The 23,255-nt window shown below is 40.4% G+C and overlaps 1 protein-coding gene across 1 annotated transcript in view; it reads right to left on the bottom strand.

Moving 5' to 3' along the window:
• Positions 1–23,255, bottom strand: part of LOC132831030 (F-box/LRR-repeat protein 20) — a 214,301-nt gene that overhangs the window by 132,365 nt on the left and 58,681 nt on the right. Inside the window, exon 3 of the mRNA XM_060849068.1 lies at positions 1,695–1,749. Coding sequence (XP_060705051.1) covers positions 1,695–1,749 — 55 coding nt within the window. The remainder of the gene's footprint in view (positions 1–1,694; positions 1,750–23,255) is intronic.

Genomic DNA, 23,255 nt, shown 5'->3' with positions numbered 1-23,255 from the left:
GCATCTCGTGAAGGAGCAAAAAAAAAAGGACACTTATTAGATTAGATTACTTTAGATTAGATTACTTAGTGTGGAAACAGACCCTTTGGCCCAACAAGTCCACACCAACCCGCTGAAGAGCAACCCACCCAGACCCATTCACCTAATACTACAGGCAATTTAGCATGGCCAATTCACCTAACCAGGTCATCTCTGGACTGTGGGAGGAAACAGGGGCACCCGAAGGAAACCCACGCAGACATGGAGAGAATGTGCAAACTCCACACACACAGTTGCCCGAGGTGGGAATTGAACCCGGGTCTCTGGCGCTGTGAGGCAGCAGTGCTAACCACTGTGCCACCGTGCCACTTGCTAAAGCATCATCATTGCTGTTAACTTAACTCGAACTATGTCAAAAGAGTTAAGTTACAAAAGTAGTCAGTCTAGTTGAATTTTCTATCCCCCAGTTGTTTTTACGCTAAGACTACTTCTCCTTTCCAGAAAGTATCAACACCTTCCTAATGTGCACCTTCACAGTATCTTGACCCAGAGTAGGAACCCTTTGACTTTTTTCTTGTTGGAGTCACCTGCATTGATTTAACACCAATCCAAAAGAAAAACAAAAATCAAATCACTTCAATCAGAGTCAAATGTGTGGCGTTGGAAAAGCACAGCAGGTCAGCCAGTATCTGAGGAGCAAGAGAGTCAATATTGCGATCATAAGCTCTTCATCAGGAATGAGGCTTGTGGGCTAAGGAGGCTGAGAAATAAATGGGAGGGGGTGTGGAAGGTAGCAGAGAATGCAATAGGCACATGAAAGTGGGGGAGAAGGTGCAATTTCCATTCCCACATGGTAGATGATGCCCTCTAGCACAACTCCTCCACTACCCGCATCTCCTCCCTTGAACCCCATCCGTCCCATCACAACAAAATCCTCCCAGCTCTTCCCCTTCCACCCCAGCAACCTCATCATACATCACATCGCATCATCCTCCGTCAACTAAAAACAGATCCCACCACCAGAGACATATTTCCCTCCCCTGTCAGCATTCAGGAGAAACCACTCCCTCCGAGATTCCCTTGTCAGATCCACTCCACCACCACATGCCTGAACACTGCAACTGCCCTCCCAAGGACATGCCGGTCCTGAACCTCCTCCACCACCGAATCCTAACCCCTTGATACTTGGGGGAAGAATGTCTCATCTTCCGTCTTGGAACTCTGCAACCACAGGGGATTAATTGTGGATTTCACCACTTTTCTCATTTCCTCTCCACCCAACTTATCCCAGTCTCAAGCCTCCATCTCAGCACCGCCCTCTTGACCTGTCCATCACCTTTTCCATCCATCTGCTCCACCCTCCTCTCCGACCTCTGGTCTTCTTCCTCACCTTCATCTACCTATTGCATTGTCAGCTATCCTTGCCACCCCCCCTCCCCCCAAACTACTCCCCTCCCATTTACCTCTCCGCAACCCCCCCCCCCCCAGCCCTCAAGCCTCATTTCTGAGGAAGGGCTCATGTCCGAAACGTCAATTCTCCTGCTCCTCGGATGCTACATGCCCTGCTGTGCTTTTCCAACACCACACTCTTGACACTGATCTCCAGAATCTGAAGGCCTCACTTTCTCCTAATCACTTCAATTAGCTGAGCCTTTGGTGACAGCCCAGATTAGTCCTTTTAAAGTGAGGAAGGTAAGTTTAAAAAAAAACCTTACCCTGGAAACCTGAGCACAGCGACACAAGGTGACCACATCCAGAAATGAGAATATTCTGTGGATAAAGAAAAAAAAACAAGTTTAAACATAACCAAAGTAGGATCAGGTCATCAGAACACCAACCATAAAATAGAGGTGTTGCAACAGGTGTACAAGTAATTGGAGATATTATGCCTCTCAGGGTCCCTACTAGTGGCTAATTTCAGATCAGCACAAACTATTGTTGCCTACGGAATAGTTCCCTCTTTTTCTAGCACATCAGACAAACTGAGTATTACAATTGTGTACCAATTGCTACTATAAAACCAGAGAGATTATTAGCTCCATTTGCCTTAGAAAAACAAAAACCTTAATCTCACATCTGACCCTGTTATAGATGGTCATCAGGGTTTCATTTTTCTTGGCTCTTAAGCCCTTCATAGTTTGGGCTTCAAATAGGGAGAAGTGTGCAGTTCAGGTTAACCTCCTGATATTAAAAAAAGTGCAAATTGATGGATTATAAATTTGAAAAACTTTCTGATCCTGCAAATGGCATTGCAATATCAAATCATCATAATTGCTGGAAGAACAAGGTGTATTTCCTCTTCAGGCATCAAACAAAAGCAAGCATTAAACTGGAATTATTCCAAACGTAAACAAATCAATACAGTCAAATTCTAGCCCAGAAGAATCATTCATTGCCATGATACAGTCAAGTTTATTTGACCCAAGCTCAGCAGAAGGCCAATGGCCCCATTTAAACAGCACAACTAAAAAGGTTTCTAAGCTGAATCTACTGGCAGTTTAAGTGGATGTTCATTAGTAGCAAAATTCATTCAAAATGCAAAAAAGGTTAGCAATTGAAAATTTGCATGCAAACTAACAACATATTTACATGTCGATCCAACAGTTAAACATGCAGAGTTTTCTGACAAATTTCACCAAGTTAATGTAATTTCAACAAAAATTCACCTTTATTTAGCATCATTACTATGGGAAGACTAAATTGATAACAAGACCATAGAGATTGGACAGAGATTTGGTCAAACAGCTGTTTTTGAAAAAGTGGCAGCAAGCTTTTTCTGCTGGTGGTGGTGGGGGTGTGTGTGTGTGTGTGTGTGTGTGTGTGTGTGTGTGTGGGGGGGGGGGGGGGGGGTGGCACGTGATAAAAAGGACAAAAAGACAAGGGCAGCGAGAATGCAATTTAGCAAGGGTTGGAGGCTGAAAGGCAACGATGGGCTGAGGTATGCGACAATGTATTAGAGGCCAGAACGAGAGGGACAAAAGAACTGTGAAATACTCTGAGGCGACAATGAAATAGAGGGATTCTAATGCAGGGACGAGAATTATAAAATTGATCCTTTTGCAGACCAGAAGCCACTGCAGGTCAGCAAGTGTATTGTGATTAGTGACTGGGCCTGATGCACATTAAGAGTCAAGCAACAAGGTTTTAGGTGAGCTCAAGTTGATGCAGATTGGAGAGGAGGATGCTGGCCAGGAAAACATTATAATTATCAAGACTGGAGGTAACAAAAGCACAGGTTAGGGCTTTAGTGCCAAATTAGCTAAGGATGTGGGGTGTAAAAATGGCTGTATCATGAAGATAGAAGTACATAGTGAAGGGAGAGAGGACATGGAGTCCTGAACTCAACTCTTAGTTCAATAGGACACAAATTTTACAAAACGTCTGTTTCAGCTTGAAACAGTAGCCAAGAAGGAAATACTATTGGTAGCATGGGAATAGATTTGTGGGGCCCCAAGTCAATAATAGCTTTTGGATTTAACTGGAGGAAATGTCCACTCATCCAATACAGGATGTTGGTCAAGCAGCATGAAAACAGAGGCAATTGAGTTAGTGGGGAGATAGATGTTGGAGCCAGTGTAGAAGTTGAATCCAAGACCGCTCAGTCACGATCATTCCATCAAGGAATATATTACCAAGTAACTGGAATTGGGATGCAAGAATATATCCAGTGCGGGAGACAAAAAGAAGCCACCATAAGTGATCTCTCCAGGAGATGCAATCTGACTGCTAGGTGTTTCTATTTAGGACTTCAGATTTCTAGCATCTGCAGTACTTTGCTTTTACCTCAATACATTCAATGAGTCAGACTTGCATTGAGGATATACTTGACATTCAAGATGATTGATTTTTTGACAGGCAAAGCATCACATGAATCATTGTTTTTATTTAAAGCAGCATGTAGTCACTGCCAGTCACTGCCCAGATGTATTGTGATCCTATGTCAGTGTAGAATTCATTGATCTTTGGCTTTGATAATAAATGCCGAGCCTAACATAAGATTATTAAAGTTAGGGCAATTAAAATTCCTTGAAAATAGAGTCACAGGTAGATAATACAGTGATGAAGGCATTTGATAATGCTTGCCTTTATTGGTCTGTACATTGAGTATAGGTGTTGGGAGGTTATGTTGCAGCTTTGGATACTGTGTGCAATTCTGGTCTCCCTGCTGTTGAAAGCAGGATGTTGCCAGGGTTGGAGGGTTTGAGCTATAGGGAACAGGCTGTGGTTATTTCCCTGGAGCATCAGAGGCTGAGGGGTGACCTTATAGAGGTTTATAAAATCATGAGGGGCTTGGATAGGATAAATAGACAAGGTCTTTTGTCTAGGGTGGAGGTGTCCAAATCGAGAGGGCATCAGTTTAAGATGAGAGAGGAGCAAGATTTAAAAAGGAACCTAAGGGGCAACTTTTACACACAGAGGGTGGTGCGTGTATGGAATAAGCTGCCAGAGGAAGTGGTGGAGACTGGTACAATTACAATATTTAAAAAGGAATCTAGATGGGTATATGTATAGGAAGGGTTTACAGCGATATAGACCAAGTGCTGGCAAATCGACTGGATTTACCTAGGACATCTGGTCAGCATGGACGCGTTGGACCAAAAGAGTCTGTTTCTGTGCTGTACATCTATGACACTAAGTGTCTAACTATTTTGTTTGATTAATCTGAATTAAGCATTCACTTAGATACTCACCACTCAAGGCCAAAATATTTTCTTTGAAAAAAGGATATTTATTTCATGAATAATGGATTTGAAACAAAAAAGGCATGCCTCAACATACTTATGCAGAAAGCTTTAAAGCATCTTCCAACATTGCTTCCGCCATTTCCCTAACCTTTAATAGGATTACACCAAATTTCACAATTCACAATTGTCTCAACTTGGTTAAAAAGACAAACTTTGTCTGAAAAATAAAATCTCATGGTGCCCCCTCCACAAAACAAAATGACTGTGATGTTAAAAAAATCCACTGTGTACAAATATAGCACAGCAGAAAGACTAAAAAGCACACACTGTTATCATGCATCAATCATTGCAAAAAGGGAAGTACCTGACTCAAAGGACCCATGACCCAGAATGCTGCTATTGCTGTTAGTTCTTTAAAAAGGTCCCACAAAGACAGAAAGGTATTAAAATCCATGAAATCCTACATACTGCTGAAGGCAAAATGCTTAGCAACATTACCATATATACCCATGTAAGAGTTGAATTTTGTAGACCATTTAAAGATTCAATTTATAGGGTCGACTATTACATGGGCACTAGTTTTGAGGGGGTGAAATTCATGCTGCAGTTCGAAAAATGATATCATCAGCAGAAACTGATTTGCTCGCTCATTTAACCTCAGGGAAAGAAAAAAACACAATGAATTACAGTAAATGTATTTACAGGATGAAAGCAAGAGAAACAAGAATGAATTACTGGCGGTAAAATTTTACTTCTTCGTAATGGTACGAAGATTTAACATGTCAAAAATTTATTGAAATCCTGCAAAATCACACTGTTCAACATAGTCATGGCCTAGTATAATGGCACACTTAAAATGAAATATTTATTAAATTCTGAATCAGTCAGCATTGTGAACTTTTCTGCCAAATTCTTCCATTTCCTTCCCATTTACTCTTGTATGTAATAAACCTCAACAACATTAACAAGTTTTTCAAAAATATATGTAGCTAATATATCTCACTTTTATTCAGGTATTATGGCACAATTAACATGATTAACTTTTTGACAATGTTAACTTTGTTCACTACACATCCAAAAGTGCGATAAGTACCGATAGCCTTCATACTGGTCTGAATGAATGAATCAAAATGCCCTGTAGTAAACCGCGAGAGCTAGGCGGGCGGGTGACAGACGAACAAACAAACCGCGATGCAATGAAAAAAAAAGAGCAATGAGTAGAGTTACTGGCATTAATGAATGAATGCAATTTAGTAGTAAGTGGGTTAATGGGAACATGCAGTTTCCTTTGTAAGAGGTTTATACTGAGATATAGTAGGGTCAACTTTTACATGATATATGAAGAACATAAGAGCTTTTGGCCAAAAATAAGGGGTTGACTTTTATGAGTATATATGGTATTTTATCTGAAAATGTGGTATGGAATTTCAGATAAACAGATCAAGATAATGAAAGCTCATCTAAGTGATGCTGATTTTTAAGTACAGTTCTGAGCATATATATTTATTAATTCTACAAATCACTGCTGCAGATAATTCTAACTAGGGTAGCTATGTTGTGAAGACTTACTTTAAGGATGCACAAGTTCAGTGATTATTATAAACACCTCTTGGAGAGTACATATAGTCAATCCAAGTCATTGACTAAGGCTCATGTCAGAATAAGCCCTAATGCTCATAAATGTGTTTGCATTCATTTTCAATTACATGCCCAAATCGGAGCTCAGAGGCCATCTTTGATCCATTGAACTTGGTCAAACCCACCCACAAAACCTGGAGAATGACATTCTACCTCTGTCTAGCTATCACCTTCAAGTCACAACTCATTGGAGAGTTGTGGCTTCAAGATTTTTCCAGTACAATACTAAAAAGGAATAATGCATTGTTGGAAGCAATGTTTTTCAGATGTTTACAGATGTCCTGTCTAAACCCTCAGGTGGATGTAAAAGGAGCTCAAGGCATTATTAAAATGAGCAAGGGTACTACTCTCAGTGCTCTAACCAACTGTATTAATCCATCATGTAACTTCATTACAAAAGATTCGTTGGTCATCTCCTCATAGCTGTGCTTGGGATCTTGCCAGTGATCCCACTTGCAATAGTGTCTCCAACCTTTCAAATCGGAATCACACTTCAGAAAGAATTTCATTCGTCATAAAATCATTTTATGACATCCAGAAATGATGAATACAAGACTTCCGCTTTTTAAAAAAAAAATGGTTAAAATTGGTTGCTTGGGAAAGACTGTTCTTCCTTATCTACCGCTGGGAGTAAATGTCATCCCAGAAAATAAAATACTATTTGGCCATTCTTGTAGTCACACCTCCCAATACCGCCTTTGTTTCAGTGCCTAATCTTACCCATCACGAGAAACCATGAGACTTTTATTTTTGCACTGAAGGCACTGGATCTGCAAGTTCTTTTGATGTAGGACTGTATTAGCAAATTTCAAATGAAGAACTTTAAATTTAAAACTATTGTCTTCCTCTGTCCCAAAAAGTGATCACAACAAACACCTAAGCATTTTTAAAAAGACCAAACATAACAATAATTCCACCTACACTTAAGCACACACAGACGATGTGTTGTTATCAGAAACAATGAGGTAAAAACCTCGTGCTCCCGCGAGGAGGTTGAGCAATTCATCAACTTCAACACATTCCACCCTGACCTTAAATTTTTCCTGGACCATCCGACACCTCCCTCCCCTTCCTGGACTTCTCCATCTCCATTAATGACGACCGACTTCACACTGACATTTTTGACAAACCCACCGACTCCCACAGCCACCTGGATTACACCTCTTCTCACCCTACCTCTTGCAAAAATGCCATCCCGTATTCCCAATTCCTCTACCTCCACCGTATCTGCTCCCAGGAGGACCAGTTCCACCACAGAACACACCAGATGGCCTCCTTCTTTAGAGACTGCAATTTCCCTTCCCGTGGTTAAAGATGCCCTCCAACGCATCTCATCCAAATTCCACCCCTCCGCCCTCAGATCCCACCCCTCCAACTGTAACAAGGACAGAACACCCCTGATGCTCACCTTCCACCCATAAACCAAATCATCCACCAACATTTCTGCCACCTCCAAACAGACCCCACCACCAGGGATATATTTCCCTCCCCACCCCTTTCCGCCTTCCGCAAAGACCATTCCCTCCGTGACTATCTAGTCAGGTCCACGCCCGCCTACAACCCACCCTCCCATCCTGGCACTTTCCGCTGCCACTGCAGGAACTGTAAAACCTGAGTCCACACCTCCTCCCTCACCTCTATCCAAGGCCCTAAAGGAGCATTCCACATGCAAAGTTTTACCTGCACATCCACTAATATCATTTATTGTATCCATTGCTCCTGATGTGGTCTCCTCTATATTGGGGAGACTGGACACCTCCTAGCAGAGCGCTTTAGGGAACATCTCTAAGACACCCGCACCAATCAACCACACCACCCTGTGGCCCAACATTTCAACTCCCCCGCCCACTCTGCCGAGGACATGGAGGTCCTGGGCCTCCTTCACCGCCGCTCCCTCACCACCAGACACCTGGAGGAAGAACGCCTCATCTTCCGCCTCGGGACACTTCAACCCCAGGGCATTAATGTGACTTCAACAGTTTCCTCATTTCCCTTTCCCCTACCTCACCCTAGTTCCAAACTTCCAGCTCAGCACTGTCCCCATGACTTGTCCGGACCTGTCCTACCTGCCTATCTCCTTTTCCACCTATCCACTCCCCCCTCTCCTCCCTGACCTATCACCTTCATCCCCTCCCCCACTCACCCATTGTACTCTATACTACTTTCTCCCCATCCCCACTCTCCTCTCTCCACGCTTCAGGCTCACTGCTTTTATTCCTGATGAAGGGCTTTTGTCCAAAATGTCGATTGCGCTGCTCCTTGGATGCTGCCTGAATTGCTGTGCTCTTCCAGCACCACTAATCCAGTATCAGAAGCAATGGCCAACCACAGCAGGGCCTGCAGTAGCTTTTATTGTTTGCCAAAGGAAAATAGGGCTTTATGTTTACATCATGGAAGGAAACAGACATTCACTCAGTAAGTTTGCTAGACTTGTTGAGGTCACTACTCAGCTATAGGAGTAGAAGTGCTTCAACATTTTAAAAAAAAACTGGTAGATGGTATAAAGGTTAACCCACAAATAGCTACTTAAAAGTTCTTGTGAAATCAGGAAAGTCTTTATAGACATATGCGAAATTGAAGCCACTATTTAAAAATCACTGCATTGGTTTCACCATGGGAACAAACACCCAATACTGAGCATGAAGATCTAAAATATAATTACACTTAAAGGGGGAGAAAACCCAGCACCATGTATCCTCACTAACATGATCACTTCAATCCTGGAAATAACCAAGGCAGCCAATGTGATGCTATAAGACAGGAGAAACTTAGACATAAAACGAAGAATGGAATGCTTCAGTTATACAGGGGGTTGGTGAGATTACATCACCAAAAGTGTTTCAGTTTTGATCTCCTAACAGAAGGGTGTAAATGCATTGTAGGCAGTTCAGAGGAGATGATCTTGATTGATGCTGGAAGGGAAGCTCATCTTCAGGAAAAGTTGACCAGATAGAGCTTGTTTTCACTAGAATTCAGAACAGGAAGAGGCGATTTGATTAAAGTGTTAACATCTTGAATTGTTTCCATAAGTTGGATGTGAGCACATTCGCCCAAAGTCTGCGTGGGTTTCCTCCGGCAATCCAAAGATGTGCACGTCAGGTGAATTGGCCATGCTAAATTGCCCATAATGTTAGGTGTATTAGTCAGGGGTAAATAAAGTTACTGTTCAGAGGGGCAATGTGGAGTTGTTGGGCCGAAGGACCTGTTTCCATATGATGTAAACTGTGATTTATGCATTTTTTAATATCCTCTATTGTAAGTTTGGAGTTTTGGTTTTAGATTTTGTAACATGTGGGCTGTGTGTCCAACGTTGGTTAACTTGCAGCCATAGCGATTTCTTTTACAACAGTCTTCGAGGCCTGGCTTTAGAATTAATGCCTTCTTGTGCACAATTAATGGACTTTTGTTTACTTTAAATGGTTTTGCAACCTTGGAAGGTAAACAATGGAGCCTCAGAATATGTTAGATTTCTGTAACTTCGTGTCCCCGCCACCAAGGAAAACACCCATAAGCTCAGGGGGAGCAGATTTTTGTTTAGTTGAGTTTTCCACAGTCACGTGAAGTCCTTGGATAAAGTTGACTGGTCCCATTCCAGAAGTTGGAATAAAATCCTGAAGTTACTTCAAGCTGAGCACATGTATAATAGACGTAAAATAGATGCTAGCTGCAGTTTCAGAATATTAAAGTCAGAGTCCTAAACCTAATGAGGTGTCAGTGACAGAGACTGTGGTACTATTAGTGTAAACGTGGTGTTTTTGTGTACAAGATGTGCCTTTTGAGTACTGTACCAAGGGTGTGTTTTAGGTACTACACAAAAGCTGTTGTTTTCCTTTTAAAAATTTTTAAAAAGGTGTTTTGGATTAGTGGGATTTAAAAGTGTGTTTAAGCAATACTTGATTTTCTGTTACAAGTACATAATTTGGTTTATTCCATTTTGATCTTCCATTCATTAAGAAACTTCATTTTTATTGTTGCAGAATTTATTATAACATTAGGCACTTTTTTCAGTGAGGCACCACTTCATTAAAATCAAAAATATGATCCATCGCTCCAAGTTTCAGCCTGGAATTGGACTTGTCCTGCATTACCATCAGCTGGGATCAGAAAGGTATATTTTCTCTTTCTCATCAATGCAGAACTAGGGGACACCTTTTCAGAGTTCTGGTAAAGAGATGCCAGGTTCCATACATTAACTCTGCTTTCTTGCTTTAGATGCAGCCGGAACCGCGAAGCTTCACCAGTGTTTTGTTTATGTTGCAGGTGACTTGGTGTACTCCTTTTGGAGGGTATGATCCAAAAAATCATTTTATTACAAATGGTCTCATTACTGATTTGTTCACTGCAATAATTTTTTAAAAGTTCATTTCATGGAATGAGGGTGCTGCTGGCTGGGTCAGCATTTAATGGCTATTCTTCGCTAAGGTGGTGGTCAGTTGCTTCCTTGAGCAAGGACAGTCTATGCCCTGTAAGACAACCTACAATGTTGTTAGGGAGGGATTTCCACACTTCCATCTGAAGAACTGTAAGGAGTCTATGGTTATCATCCAAGTGGCCCCCTCATCATCAGTAAGTTTCAGAAAGCTATTGGAGTATATGTGGTGCTCATACCCAAGCTTCTTCATTTTTGCATACTTTCCCTTCGGGTCACTGGATAGTGATCAGGAGTATAAACCACCCGCTAATTTCCAACCATACTGAGGAAAATTGCTACACTCTTGAAAAATAGCCCTAAGTTGAGATCATTGGTCAGACCCTTTTCTGATCTGTATATCTACCCCAGGACAGCGTACTTATCTTACAGGAAGAAAGATAGTAGAAGTAAAGTATTGCCTCATTGTGTAGAAAAACTACTCAAATGCTTTGTTGGCAATGCCATTATCTTTGGAAAAAGAACATAAGTAGTAGGAGCAGGAGTAGGCCATCTGGCCCTTCCAGACCATCTGCCATTCAATAAGATCATGACTCATCTTTGTGGCCTCACCTCTACCTACCCACCCTCCCACCATAATCCTTAATTGCTGTTCAAAAAAAGCCTTAGTGTTTAAAAACCTCAACTACTTCACTGGGCAGGGAATTCCATAGATTCACAACCCTCTAGGTGAAGAGGTTCCTTTTCAATTCAGTCCTAAATCTGAGGCTATGCCCTCTTGTCCTCATTTCACCCATGAGTGGAAACATCCTCTCTACTTCTATCTTATCTATTCCCTTCATAATTTTATGTTTCTATAAGATCGACCCACTCCCCACCATTCTTCTAAATTCTAATGAGTATAGTCCCAGTGTATTCGGTCTCTCCTCATAAGCAAACCCTTTCAACTCCGGAAGACTACAAATGGATCTGAAAAGTTTATAGAAGTAAAACTGGTCATAGTTTCTGATCACTAATGCCTGTTGTTAAGCAACTAAATTAGATTTTTCTTCCAACTAATTCCAGTAGGAGCTAAATTTACACTTGACAAATCAGAGTCCACATCATATACTCTACAAATTTTTTTTAAAAGAGATGAAGGGATAAGTGCCATTAAATCACAGTAAACTCATCATTTGTGAGATTGATTAAAATCAAATCAAGACCATAGAGAAGTACTAGAAATAATTTATACAAATTTGAGTTAAATAAAGGCGAGATGGCTGGTCAGGTGGTGATGTGCTGTAGCTGTACAACGTGAGAGCTGGCCGATTTTATTGTGAACAGCAGTGACCACATCTGCAGCCAGTGTTGGTTGCTAGAAGAACTCTGGATCAGAAATGATGATCTGGAATCTGAGCTTCAAACACTGTGGCACATCGGGAAGAGTGGGGTGGGGTGGGGTGGGGTGGAAGTGCAAAGAGTTACCTGGACACTGTTTCAGTCACATCCAGTAGATTAAGTAATTCAAATTCAGTTAGTTAGTGATCAGGAACAATAGGGTGTGACTGCAAGTGAGGCAGGTAAGGGGATTTTGAGTTTCCAGGAATGGAGGAGCCTCACCTGTTGGACAAAGGTCAGGGGCTATGAGATTTTTACTCCCTGTATCGCTGAGGAAAAGGGCTGCAGACAGGATGAGCCAGATGACCACGGCACCATGGCAGAAGGCCATTCAAGAGGGGGGAGCAAAAAACAGTATGGAGTCAAGTAGAAAGATAAGCATCAACGTGTGCAGGGTTTAAGTTCAAGGCAGACTAGGAATGAAACAAAAAGGAACAATGATTTAGGACATATTACTAGAGATGATGGAAATCATGAGGATAAGAAAATTAGCATGAGCTTTACCTGAATGCTCATAATTTGTTATGAGTACTAACAGCAGAATTCATCATGATTGATTACGTGGTAGGCCTCACAGAGACATGGTTGTAGAGGGTTGAGAATTGGCTGTTAAACATCCAAGGATTTACAACTTATCTAAAACTCAGGAGATGGGCAGAGTTGCCTTGTTAGTTAAGAATGACTTATGGTCAGATGGGAGAATCTGTGTGGGTGGAGTTGAGGAACCACAAAAGGAAAAACAAACCATAATGTGAGTTATGTACAGATCTCCCAGCAGCAGTCAGGACCAGGGGCGCAAGATGTACCAGAAAATAGGTAGGGCAGGCCAGGCCAGAAAGGCAAGGTCACGGTGATCATGGGGGACTTCAATATGCAAATGGACTGGGTGAATAATTTTGCCGGTGGATCCAAAGAGAGGGAATTCATGGAATGCTTACAGGATGTTTTTTTGGAACAGCTTGCGATGGAGCCCACAAGGAGGCTGGCTATTCTGACCCAGACTTTATAAAAGATCTTAAAGTAAGGGAACACTTAGGAGGTAGTGATCATAATATGGTAGAGTTCAGTCTGTAATTTGAAAGAAAGAAAAGCAAAATCGGATGTAATGGCGTTTCAGTTAAATAAAAGGTAATTACAGGGGCATGAGAGGGGAACTGACGAAAATCGATTGGAAACAGAGCCTAGTGGGGAAGGCAGTAAAGCAACAATGGCAAGAGTTTCTGGGAGGAATTGAGGACACAATATAGAGGTGCAATCCAAAGATATGGGTGGGAGTGGAAATTACACAGCCATGGTAATGGCTGACAAAGGAAGTCAGGAAATGTAATGTATCAAAAGAAGAGAGGAAAAAAAAAATGAGCGTCTATAAAGGTGGCCAAGAGCACTGGGAAATCAGAAGATTGTTATCCTGTTTTTGTAGTCTTCCCAAAGAAATAAGGATGATGATCAAATATGAAGGTAAGCTAGCCAGTAATATTAGAAATTATAGTACTAGTTTCTTTCAATATATAAGAAAGAAATGAGGGGCAAAAGTCAAAATTAGGCCACTCCAAATTGATGCAGGAAGACTAGTGATAGGAGATAAGGAACTAGATGAAAAACACAAGTATTGTGTGTCATTCTTCACAGTGGAAGACATGAGCAATATCTTAAGAATTAAGGAGAATTAGGGAGTAGAGTGGAGTATGGTAGCCATTACAAAAGTGAAGGTGCTCCAAAAGCTTAAAGTTCGAAAAACTGAACTCTCCTGGACCCAATGCACTACATCCTAGAGTTCTGAGGGAGTGGCTGAAGAAATAGCAGAGGCGTTGGTTGCAATCTTTCAAAAATCACTAGAGTCTGGCAAAGTCCCAGATGATTGGAAAATCACTGTTGTAACCCCTTCGCTCAAGAAAGGATCAAAACAAAAAAGATGGAAAATTATAGGCCAATTAGCCTTACCTCAGTTGTAGGTAAAATCTGGAATCTATGGTTAAGGATGAGATTTCTAAATTCTCAGAAGTGCAGGGTCAGATTAGAACAAGTCAGCATGGAGTTAGTCAGGGGAGATCATGCCTGACAAACCTGTTAGAATCCTTTGAATAGGTAACGAGGAGGTTAGACCAGGGAAACCCAGTGGATGCTATCTACTGAGACTTCCAAAAGGCCTTTGAAGAGGTGCCTCACGGGAGGCTGCTGAGTAAGGCGAGGGCCCATGGTGCTGGAGGTGAGCTACTGGCATGAATTGAGGATTGGCTGTCTGACAGAAGGCAGAAATTTGGGATAAAAAAAAGGTTATTTTTTGGAATGGCAGTTAGCAACAAGTGGTGACCGGCAGGGTTCAGTGTTGGGGCCGCAGTTGTTCACTTTAATATATTAATGATCTGGATGAAGAAACTGGAGGCATGATGAAGGGCTTATGCTCGAAACGTCGAATTCTCTATTCCTGAGATGCTGCCTGGCCTGCTGTGCTTTGACCAGCAACACATTTGCAGCTGTGATCTCCAGCATCTGCAGACCTCATTTTTTACTCGCATTCTGGGCTAAGCTTGCTAAATGATACAAAGTTAGGCAAACAGGCAGGTAGTTCTGAGGTGGTGGGGAGGGTGCAGAAAGTTTTAGACAGTTTAGGAGAATGGTACAGGAAGTGGCTGATGAAATTCAACGTGAGCAAATGAGAGGTCTCGCACTTCGGAAAAAACACAGACATGGATTAGTTTCTAAACGGTGAGAACATTCATGAAGCCAGAGTACAAAGGGACCTGGGAGTGCTAGTCCAGGATTTTCTCGCAGGTCGAGTCCGTGGTTAAGAAAGCAAAATATAAATGTTGGCATTTATCTCAAGAGGGTTGGAATATAAATAAAAGCAGCAATGTGCTGAGACTTTGTTAAGCTCTAGTTAGACCCCATTTAGAAATGGTGTGCAATGTTGGGCCCCACACCTCAAAGGACATTCTGGCACTGGAGCGTGTCCAGAAGAGGTTCACACAGATGATCCCTGGAATGGTACGGCCTATCGTACGATGAATGGCTGAGGATCCTGGAATTGTATTCATTAGAGTTTAGAAGGTTGAGGGGACATCTAATAGAAACTTAGAAGATAATGCATGGCTTAGAAAGGGTGGACACTGGGAATTAGTCTCCCCACTTGACAGAAACAAAGTCCTGCGGGCACAGCCTTAGAATTAGAGGGAGTTAATTTAGAACTGGAATGAGGAGACATTTCTTCAGCCAGAGGGTGATGGTCCTGTGGAATTTATTGCCACAGAGCGTAGTTGAGGCCGGGACATTAAAATGTATTCAAGGCAGAGATTGATAAATTCTTGATCTCGCAAGGAATTAAGGGCTATGGGGAGAATGGGGGTAAGTGAAGTTGAAATGCCCATCAGTCACAACTGAATGGTGGAGTGCACTTGATGGGCCAAATGGCCTTACTTCCACTCCTGTGTCTTATGGTCTTATTACTGAATCGAGCCTGACCATTATACATTCTGTATATACTACCCAAGCTGAAAATTGGTACAGAATAGAGGTAGAGGTAGTCAGTGAGCAAAGATCATTGCCTTTCATAAAAAGGTATTCAAGAAATGACTGATTACTCAAATGAATAAGCATCATATCTTATTGTATGAACTGGGAAATGCACCAGACAATACTCCGTGCACGCAACCTCCCAAAAACAGGTACTGCAGACAGCAAACAGATGAAAGTGTCTTCATTTTGTGCCTACAACTTATTTTATTGATGTGCACGGGTCATGGCCAGTTGATTAAGCCTTCCACTAATATGAAAGTGTGTATGTCAGTTTGGAAATACAATGAACAAAATGTACTGTACTCGACAGGATCTCCTAGTGGCAAGACCCTGAAACTACTTCATGACAGTTGGCACTGAAACAATGAATGGGAATGGGTGAAATAAAACTTAAAAAAGTAAGCTTTGTGCAAAAAGAAGAAAAACGGTCATAACAATAAGATAAGCAAACAGGAAGTGCATTTTCTAAGACAGTTCTTATATGTTACTAAGTATTCACCGAAGTTCTCCTGTTTAACTTAGTACCAACATCTAATTCAGCATTAAATAATCTTGATGTTTGACTCAAGTTACATTGGTTTCCCAGTGTGTTACTTAATAGGCCTCCCTGCAACTAGATCACCAAAACCATTACCAATTGCAACATTCTAGGAACCACAGAGGACCGTGAGATAGCACTACACCATGTTACAAAGGCTTACACAACTTTTGGATAAAGCAGTCTTCAATTTACATTTAATTGCCATAGATTCCAAATATTTTAGCTGGTTAGGATAACAAATAGCTCACTAAATAGAATGGGCTCTCAAGAGTCGACACCAGTTTTTTTGTCTTCAACACTCTTGCATTGGAAAGTTGAACAGTGTTAATGGATCTGCTGTATATCACAAGCACGTTCACTTACGCCTTATGTTTGCTCACCTTAGTGGCACATTTAGAAGCTATGCCATGCTACTGGCTGTAGCAAGGTGTCACAACTCTTAGCTTTTTCTGTTCCAATATCACAAGGATACAGTGAGCTGAATGTGCATTTTGCAATGTATAAAAAATGCCAGCATCTTCTTGACCTAGAAAGTTCTACAAACTGATACAAGTTCTTTAATAATAACCTGTATCAAGTGCATTGCAGCATTAAAGCTGTAGTGATCCAAAAAAAAGTGTATTTGTATTTACAAAACAGAAGTTTAGAGTAAACTTACACCTACCAAGCTCAAATGCAGCATTGAAAGAGGCCTATCGGGATGAGTCAATAGATATCACTAATCTAGTGTAGTTAAAAAAAAAGGTATTATTTTTCCTCCACTTCTTCTCACAATGTTCTCCCAGTCACGTTGGAGGATGGGCAATTTGCTTTAAGATACTCATATTTCCAAAAAGTAAAAACATCTGATGTTCCAGTGAGTAGGTCTCTCTCAGGTCAGTCAACAGCACTGACAAACGTAAACAAAAAAAAGAGGATTCCTCAGCATCTTTGAAGAGGTGCCACTATTTAACGTTGATTTTCCCAATGGCCACCTAAAGTGTGCTTAGAGTTAGTTTTATCAAAAAAAGTATTAATTTTCATTACTTCAGAATATTGCAAAGTACTTTACAGACAAATAATTATCAGAAAAAAAAAGTTACTGTTGGAAATGTAGGCAACTGAACAGTCAATTGTGCAAAGTTCCTGCACACGAAGTCACCAGATTTCTTTTCCCTCCCAAAAATGCTGCTCAAATGAATAAATACTGGCCAGAACTTGAGAAAATATCACTGACTTGTCTTCAAATAATGCCTCAGCATCCTTATATCTATCAAATGGGGCAAACTGATCGGGTTTAACATTTCATCCAAAAACACTGCTCGCTAGCTTGGGATGTAATGCAATGACAATCCCATGTTCAACAAACAAAAACAAAACCATGCATATGAGAAATACTTTTTTTTGAGCTGTTTTACAGAGACTCAGTCAGTGGACATTAACAGACAAGCACCATAAGTAATTTTGGAATCATGTCTGAGTCACAGATACAAAAGGAGAGCCAACTCTGAGGAGATAACTAAACTTTCCCAAAGCAATGCCAACAGGCAAGCAGATGAAAGCCTGTGTCAAGAATGACAAGCTGAAACAAAATTTGCCCCACTATTTTTGTAGTTTGGGAAGTACTATTGTACTCTTGACAATTGTTAGCAAAAGGCCAAGACCATTACAAAATTTTACCATTGATGCTTACTTCATATTGTAAATGACACTTATCCAGATTCAGTTACAGAAAAGAAAATATCCTAACACTCTTGCGGAGAATTAAATTAAAAGCATTTTCATTAGGTTTGTCTGTATTTGTTCACCATGCAAGGCTAACAAAGCGGTTCTTTCCCATCTTCCCATCCTCACTCCAACACTGTACAAAACTGAATCAGTGCTACAATATTTCCATCAACAGTAAAACTAGGAGGGGGAGAAAAAAAATACTGACATAAGTATCCAAAACCAAGGTCTGACTACAAAGTAGGATGTGGTAAGTTGATCACTATGATCTATCCTTGTGTCGTGGAGAAAGAAAATAGTTCCACCTCCCTGGAAACAACCCCAAGGGGTGAAAATTCCTCCAAGGTATACTACGATGGTGCATCAAATCTCTTCATTAAAGATCAGCATTTTTGTCATAGGCTTAAACTGTTGGAAAACAGTGAGCCAACCGTGTGGGGGAAAGAGTGTTAGAAGTTTCTTAGGCAACAATGCTATCCCTTCTATTCACTTGAATGAACTATAGAATCACAAAATGGTTACAGCACAGATGGCCACCTGACTCTTGGAGACCATGCTGACTATCTGCAAGCACATTTTAGATAATTTTCCTTCCTTGCACCATCCCTATAGTACTGCGAATGCTCTCCCTTCAAAATGATTATCCAATCCCTTTTGAAAGCCACGATTGGACATGCTTTAACTAACTTAATGCAATGATTAGAACAAGATCATAACCAGTTGCAACACACTTTTCCTCATCCCATCTTTAACAAAAGAAAATCTACTTAATTCTGTGTATAATTCTCTACTCTTCCAGCAAGAGTAGGCTTTGAGTAACTCTATCAAATCTCTTCTCAATTAATTTTGAATCTAAAAGGCTAATTACTGCTTTGGAAAACTTAAGGTAGGGCTAATTAGTGAAATGCTGTGGCAATGTTTTTTTAAAAAAAAACTGTAGATCAATGTGCATTTTATAAAATGCTGGTGCAATTTTCGTCAATACCTGGCAACTTCGATAAGCTGGGTAGTCAAGCCAAACCATTGGTCAATCAGAAAACATTGATTTCACATCAGTGATGGCAGACAGGTTCAGTGCCACAGTATACAAATGGAATTAATGACTATGCCAATTCCTCAATTCATTAAAGGCAATGTTTTACAGTACTGCTGACACAGGAAGCAGCTCCAAGAGATCTCTTGCATCTTGAAGCACTCAGAAGTTTGCATGGCAGATGCTATAACCATCAAGCCCTAGTCACCAACAGTCCCTGCCAACTGCAGTCCAATTAAAGTGGAGTTTGATGGGATAACAGTTGTTAGCATTCAGTTGTTGGCATTATACAAGAGCATCCTTTTCTGACAAAAAGATGTCAGCATGAATCTCATTAATTGTTAGTTTTGTGACCATTGCATCACAAGATTAAAAGACAGAAAATATAGCTCCGATTAGCAAGAAATTGAGAAGCTGCACAATGAGATCAACCTGATGCTTATGCCTAATAATTAAAATTAATTAATCCTGAATTAATTCTATCATACCTTGAAATTTCTCTACTGAAAAGGCCAGCAGATTTAATTCATCTTTGGTCACCTTAGCTTATCCAAATTACTTGAGATTTGAATATCTATTCAGATTCTCAAAAAAAATTTATAAAAAAGTGAAATGATCCTTACATTTGGGATTTATAAAACTAGATAAACAGCAGTTACTGACTTAGCATATCTAAAACATGAAACAAATACTAAGGCAGTAAAGGTCTTAGCTCAAGAATTTAGTCCAAAGGAAATGGCAAAGTCCATACCCAGCAGCAGGCAACGTAAGGTTCAGTCATAAAACATGAATTCTCAAGAACCATAAATACTCATGTATAGTTAGAGTTTTGAATTCCATTCTTTTAGGCTGAAATTAGAGGGCTGATTTATACACAAGTTATTGTTTGAGGGGATGAACTCCATGCTTGGCATTAGTCAAAAACAAAACAAACAAGAGCCAGACCTCTACATAAAATAATAAACAAACAAAAAAGAATCATGGCCGCAATTGAATATTTATGAAATAACTGTCTCCATTGTGCCTGCTACAGCAGAACAGTACTGTAATACTATATTCCAGTTACCAGTAACAAAGTGCATGGAAGTGCACACATACATACAAATGTTAACAGGCACACCAGCAGGTGGTCAGGCTATCTACTGGGGGGTATTTGTACAATACAACTCATGAAATAAAAGCAGAGCAGCAGTAAAAAAAAGTTACATCATACTTTATTTTAAAAACCACATGAAAAACTAAATATACAATAAATACTTCACATCAAAAAACTGATAGTCACAGCAAAAAAAAACTCTCCTCACTGCAAATCAAATTTAGAGACAACTGCTTAAAACAAAAAGTTACCAGTACATACAAAAGTCCATTAGAATGCTTTAAAATCATTGTCCTCCTCAGTTGCACTACTGTTTAATTCATTCCAGTCATTCAGGTCAAGCATATCGTCATATGGATCATCTTCATCTGCATTCTCAAGGGGATAATCAATTGATTTGTCATCACTTCAATCGGGCCATGAAGTTATCCTCTATACCATCTAAAGCATTAGAAATTCCACTTTTTTTTTGAAGGCTTTCACACAAACTTCAGTTTTCATCTCCTTCCAGAACTCAAGAATCTACTCACACATGGTTGCAAGCAATGGAGCATGCATATTGCCACCCTTTGTGAAGGTTTTTATCCCCTTCTTGCATCCAAGTGCCCCATTTCTTCTGTACTAGGTCCTTAAAAAGGTTTATTCATGTTAGCATCCAGTGGCTGCACCATGCTCCAGGAATCACTGCAATGTCAGTATTGTTAGTTCAAGGTTCACTGATAACACTTGTCAAATCTGTGATGTGATGTGAACATATCCCAAACCAGTAAGCTTTTTTCCTTCAAGTCCACCTGGTCACAAATTTCAGATCTCCCTAATTAAAGTCTTGTAGCCACCTTAGTTTATCCAGCATTTTTCACAGACAAGGACAACAATGCCATTTTGGAAATTTTTGTTTGGGCAGACTTTTCCACTTAAAAAAAAGTCACTATAGGCTTTAACTTTGTTCCATCTGCCATACAACCAAGTACCACACTGAATTGGCTCCTTTCACGGCCAGTAGTCTTAACCAAGTTTTTGCTCTAATCTTGTCCAGTTCTGGTACCTGGCATAGCAAAGTTCATTGGGGTTTCGTCCATATTGCCGATGCACGAGAGCCTGTACCTGTTTTTTCTTCCAATTCTGATTACAAAGCAATGTAACTCTATTAACTTGTCATTAAGTTCTGCTGGTAGGCAGAAAAGCAAGTTTGTCCAACGTCTAAGCACTAAATCATACCTTTCATAAACCTACTGCACCGTCCAGCACTGGCTTTGAAATCACTGACTCCATCTTTTTTGGCGTATATTCTTATACGCTGTTGAGACACTTTGCTTCCATTCTGACGACACTGAATTACCCAGTCAACAATCTTTCCTTCTGGGTGCGGCCACTTGTTCAGCTTTCCTCAGTTGGCATACTTCTGTTTTGGCACAGCCTTTAACTGCGTGGCATTTTTCCTCCAAATTTCGGACAAGTTTTTTTTAGAAACAGAACTCCTTTGCAGCTATGCTATTGTTATTCTTCTCTACAACTTCAGTAACTTTTAGTTTAAACCATGCTGCAAACTTGTTCCTTCATGATGCCATTTTGTCAGAAGGTTTTGGGTGAGTTTTACAAGAAGTTCAAAGCACAACTGTATGTGACAATTATTTCTAAGAAACTGAGGTAACAGCGGGGAAAACAAGGTCTAAGGCTGCCATAGGGTACCATAGATATTTGCATGCACAGGCCAAATGTATGTAACTGTAGTTATCAATGTTCAATTTCACAATTTGAAAATCGTATTGTGCAATTATGTACTGGTACACTTAATGTGAATGCACAGGTATTGAATCAAAAATGTGCCAATCGTGTCCTTTTAGGCTGCATATATGGTCAGGAAGAGACCCTGAAAAATTAGGTAAAAAACAATGAGTGCAGATGCTGGAAACCAGATACTGGATTAGTGGTGCTGGAAGAGCACAGCAGTTCAGGCAGCATCCAAGGAGCAGTAAAATTGGTGTTTCGAGCAAAAGCCCAGCACCACTAATACAGAACTTGAAAAACTAGGGTCTACTTAAACACGAGGTGTCTGAAAAGCGGCGGCTTGTGTATAGGTCGACCTCATGTGCAAGTATATACAGTAGTTTAACATGGCAAAGGTCACCCAAAATCACAAGTAAAATAACTTCTGAATTGCAGTTCTGACAATGATTTATTTCTGAAACAGAAACTTAGCTTTTGTCTTCATTGCATGATCAAATTGCTGATCCAATTTAAACTAGAGTCCTGCTTCAATCTGACTAAAATAACGAAATAAATTTATTTTTAAAATGGCCTGTTAGAAAACAGTTACCGCACTGTATCAAAAGATGCTTTGTCAATTCATAGGAAAATAATGTTTCCAAAAGGCGGTGCTGGGCTTTGTAAGGGAATTTATGGAAAGATGACCAAAAGCTTGGCTTAACCAGATAGCATTTAAAGGAGGTGCTTTGTTTTAAAAAAAAAACCATTGACCGAATTCCATGAAGTTGACTCAGATGATCCAAACGGCTCTGCTATCAGTTGGGGAAAGGAAAGGTGCAAGTATTCAGGTCACCAGCATTGCTAAAAATCAGAAATATTGGGAGGTTTTAAAATTAAAAAAAAACTTTCACACCATTGTATGCACATCCTTAAAAAATTGTATTAACAATGAAGGTTTTAGTTGTAGTTCATTACTCCTTTTAAAGAACAAGTACTGCTATTTTATTCACATGATTTCTACCACACACCAGTATCTTTGAAAAGGGAAAAACTGGGGGGGGGCGCTTTTGCACCAGATCTATTTCAGCTGTGCCAGTATGCCAGTAGATATAATCCTGAATAATGACACAATGTGCTCAGATCAGTGTTCGAATGTAAGCAACAATTAAATTTTAAAAAAATCAAGTTTCAAAACGTTTTATCAAATATACTGAGCACAATTTTTTCCACAGACATAACTGAATGGACACCAAACAGCAAAACTAAGGTTTGCACATGAAAATCAAATGCTCGTAAAACTTAATTACAACCAAGCTTTTGCCTGCAGACTACTCTGCAACAAATTTTTAAAAATTTATTTGTGGATTTGGTTGGCATTGACAAGGCCAGCATTTATTGCCCAATCCTAACTGCCTACGGAGTGGTAAAGAATCGTTCAAAATTGTTGAGTCTCTAGTCACATGCAGGCCATAACAGGCAAGAACAGCAGTTTCCCTCCGTAAAAATGGGTATTAGTGAACTGGAGTCAGTCATACAACACAAATAGACCCCTCAATCTGACTCATCTGTGCAAGACATCCCAATCTGATCTAGTCTCATTTGCCAGC

Source organism: Hemiscyllium ocellatum, chromosome 32, assembly GCF_020745735.1.
Source record: "Hemiscyllium ocellatum isolate sHemOce1 chromosome 32, sHemOce1.pat.X.cur, whole genome shotgun sequence".
NCBI classification, from domain to species: Eukaryota; Metazoa; Chordata; class Chondrichthyes; order Orectolobiformes; family Hemiscylliidae; genus Hemiscyllium; species Hemiscyllium ocellatum.
This window is presented reverse-complemented; position numbering and strand designations above follow the sequence as displayed.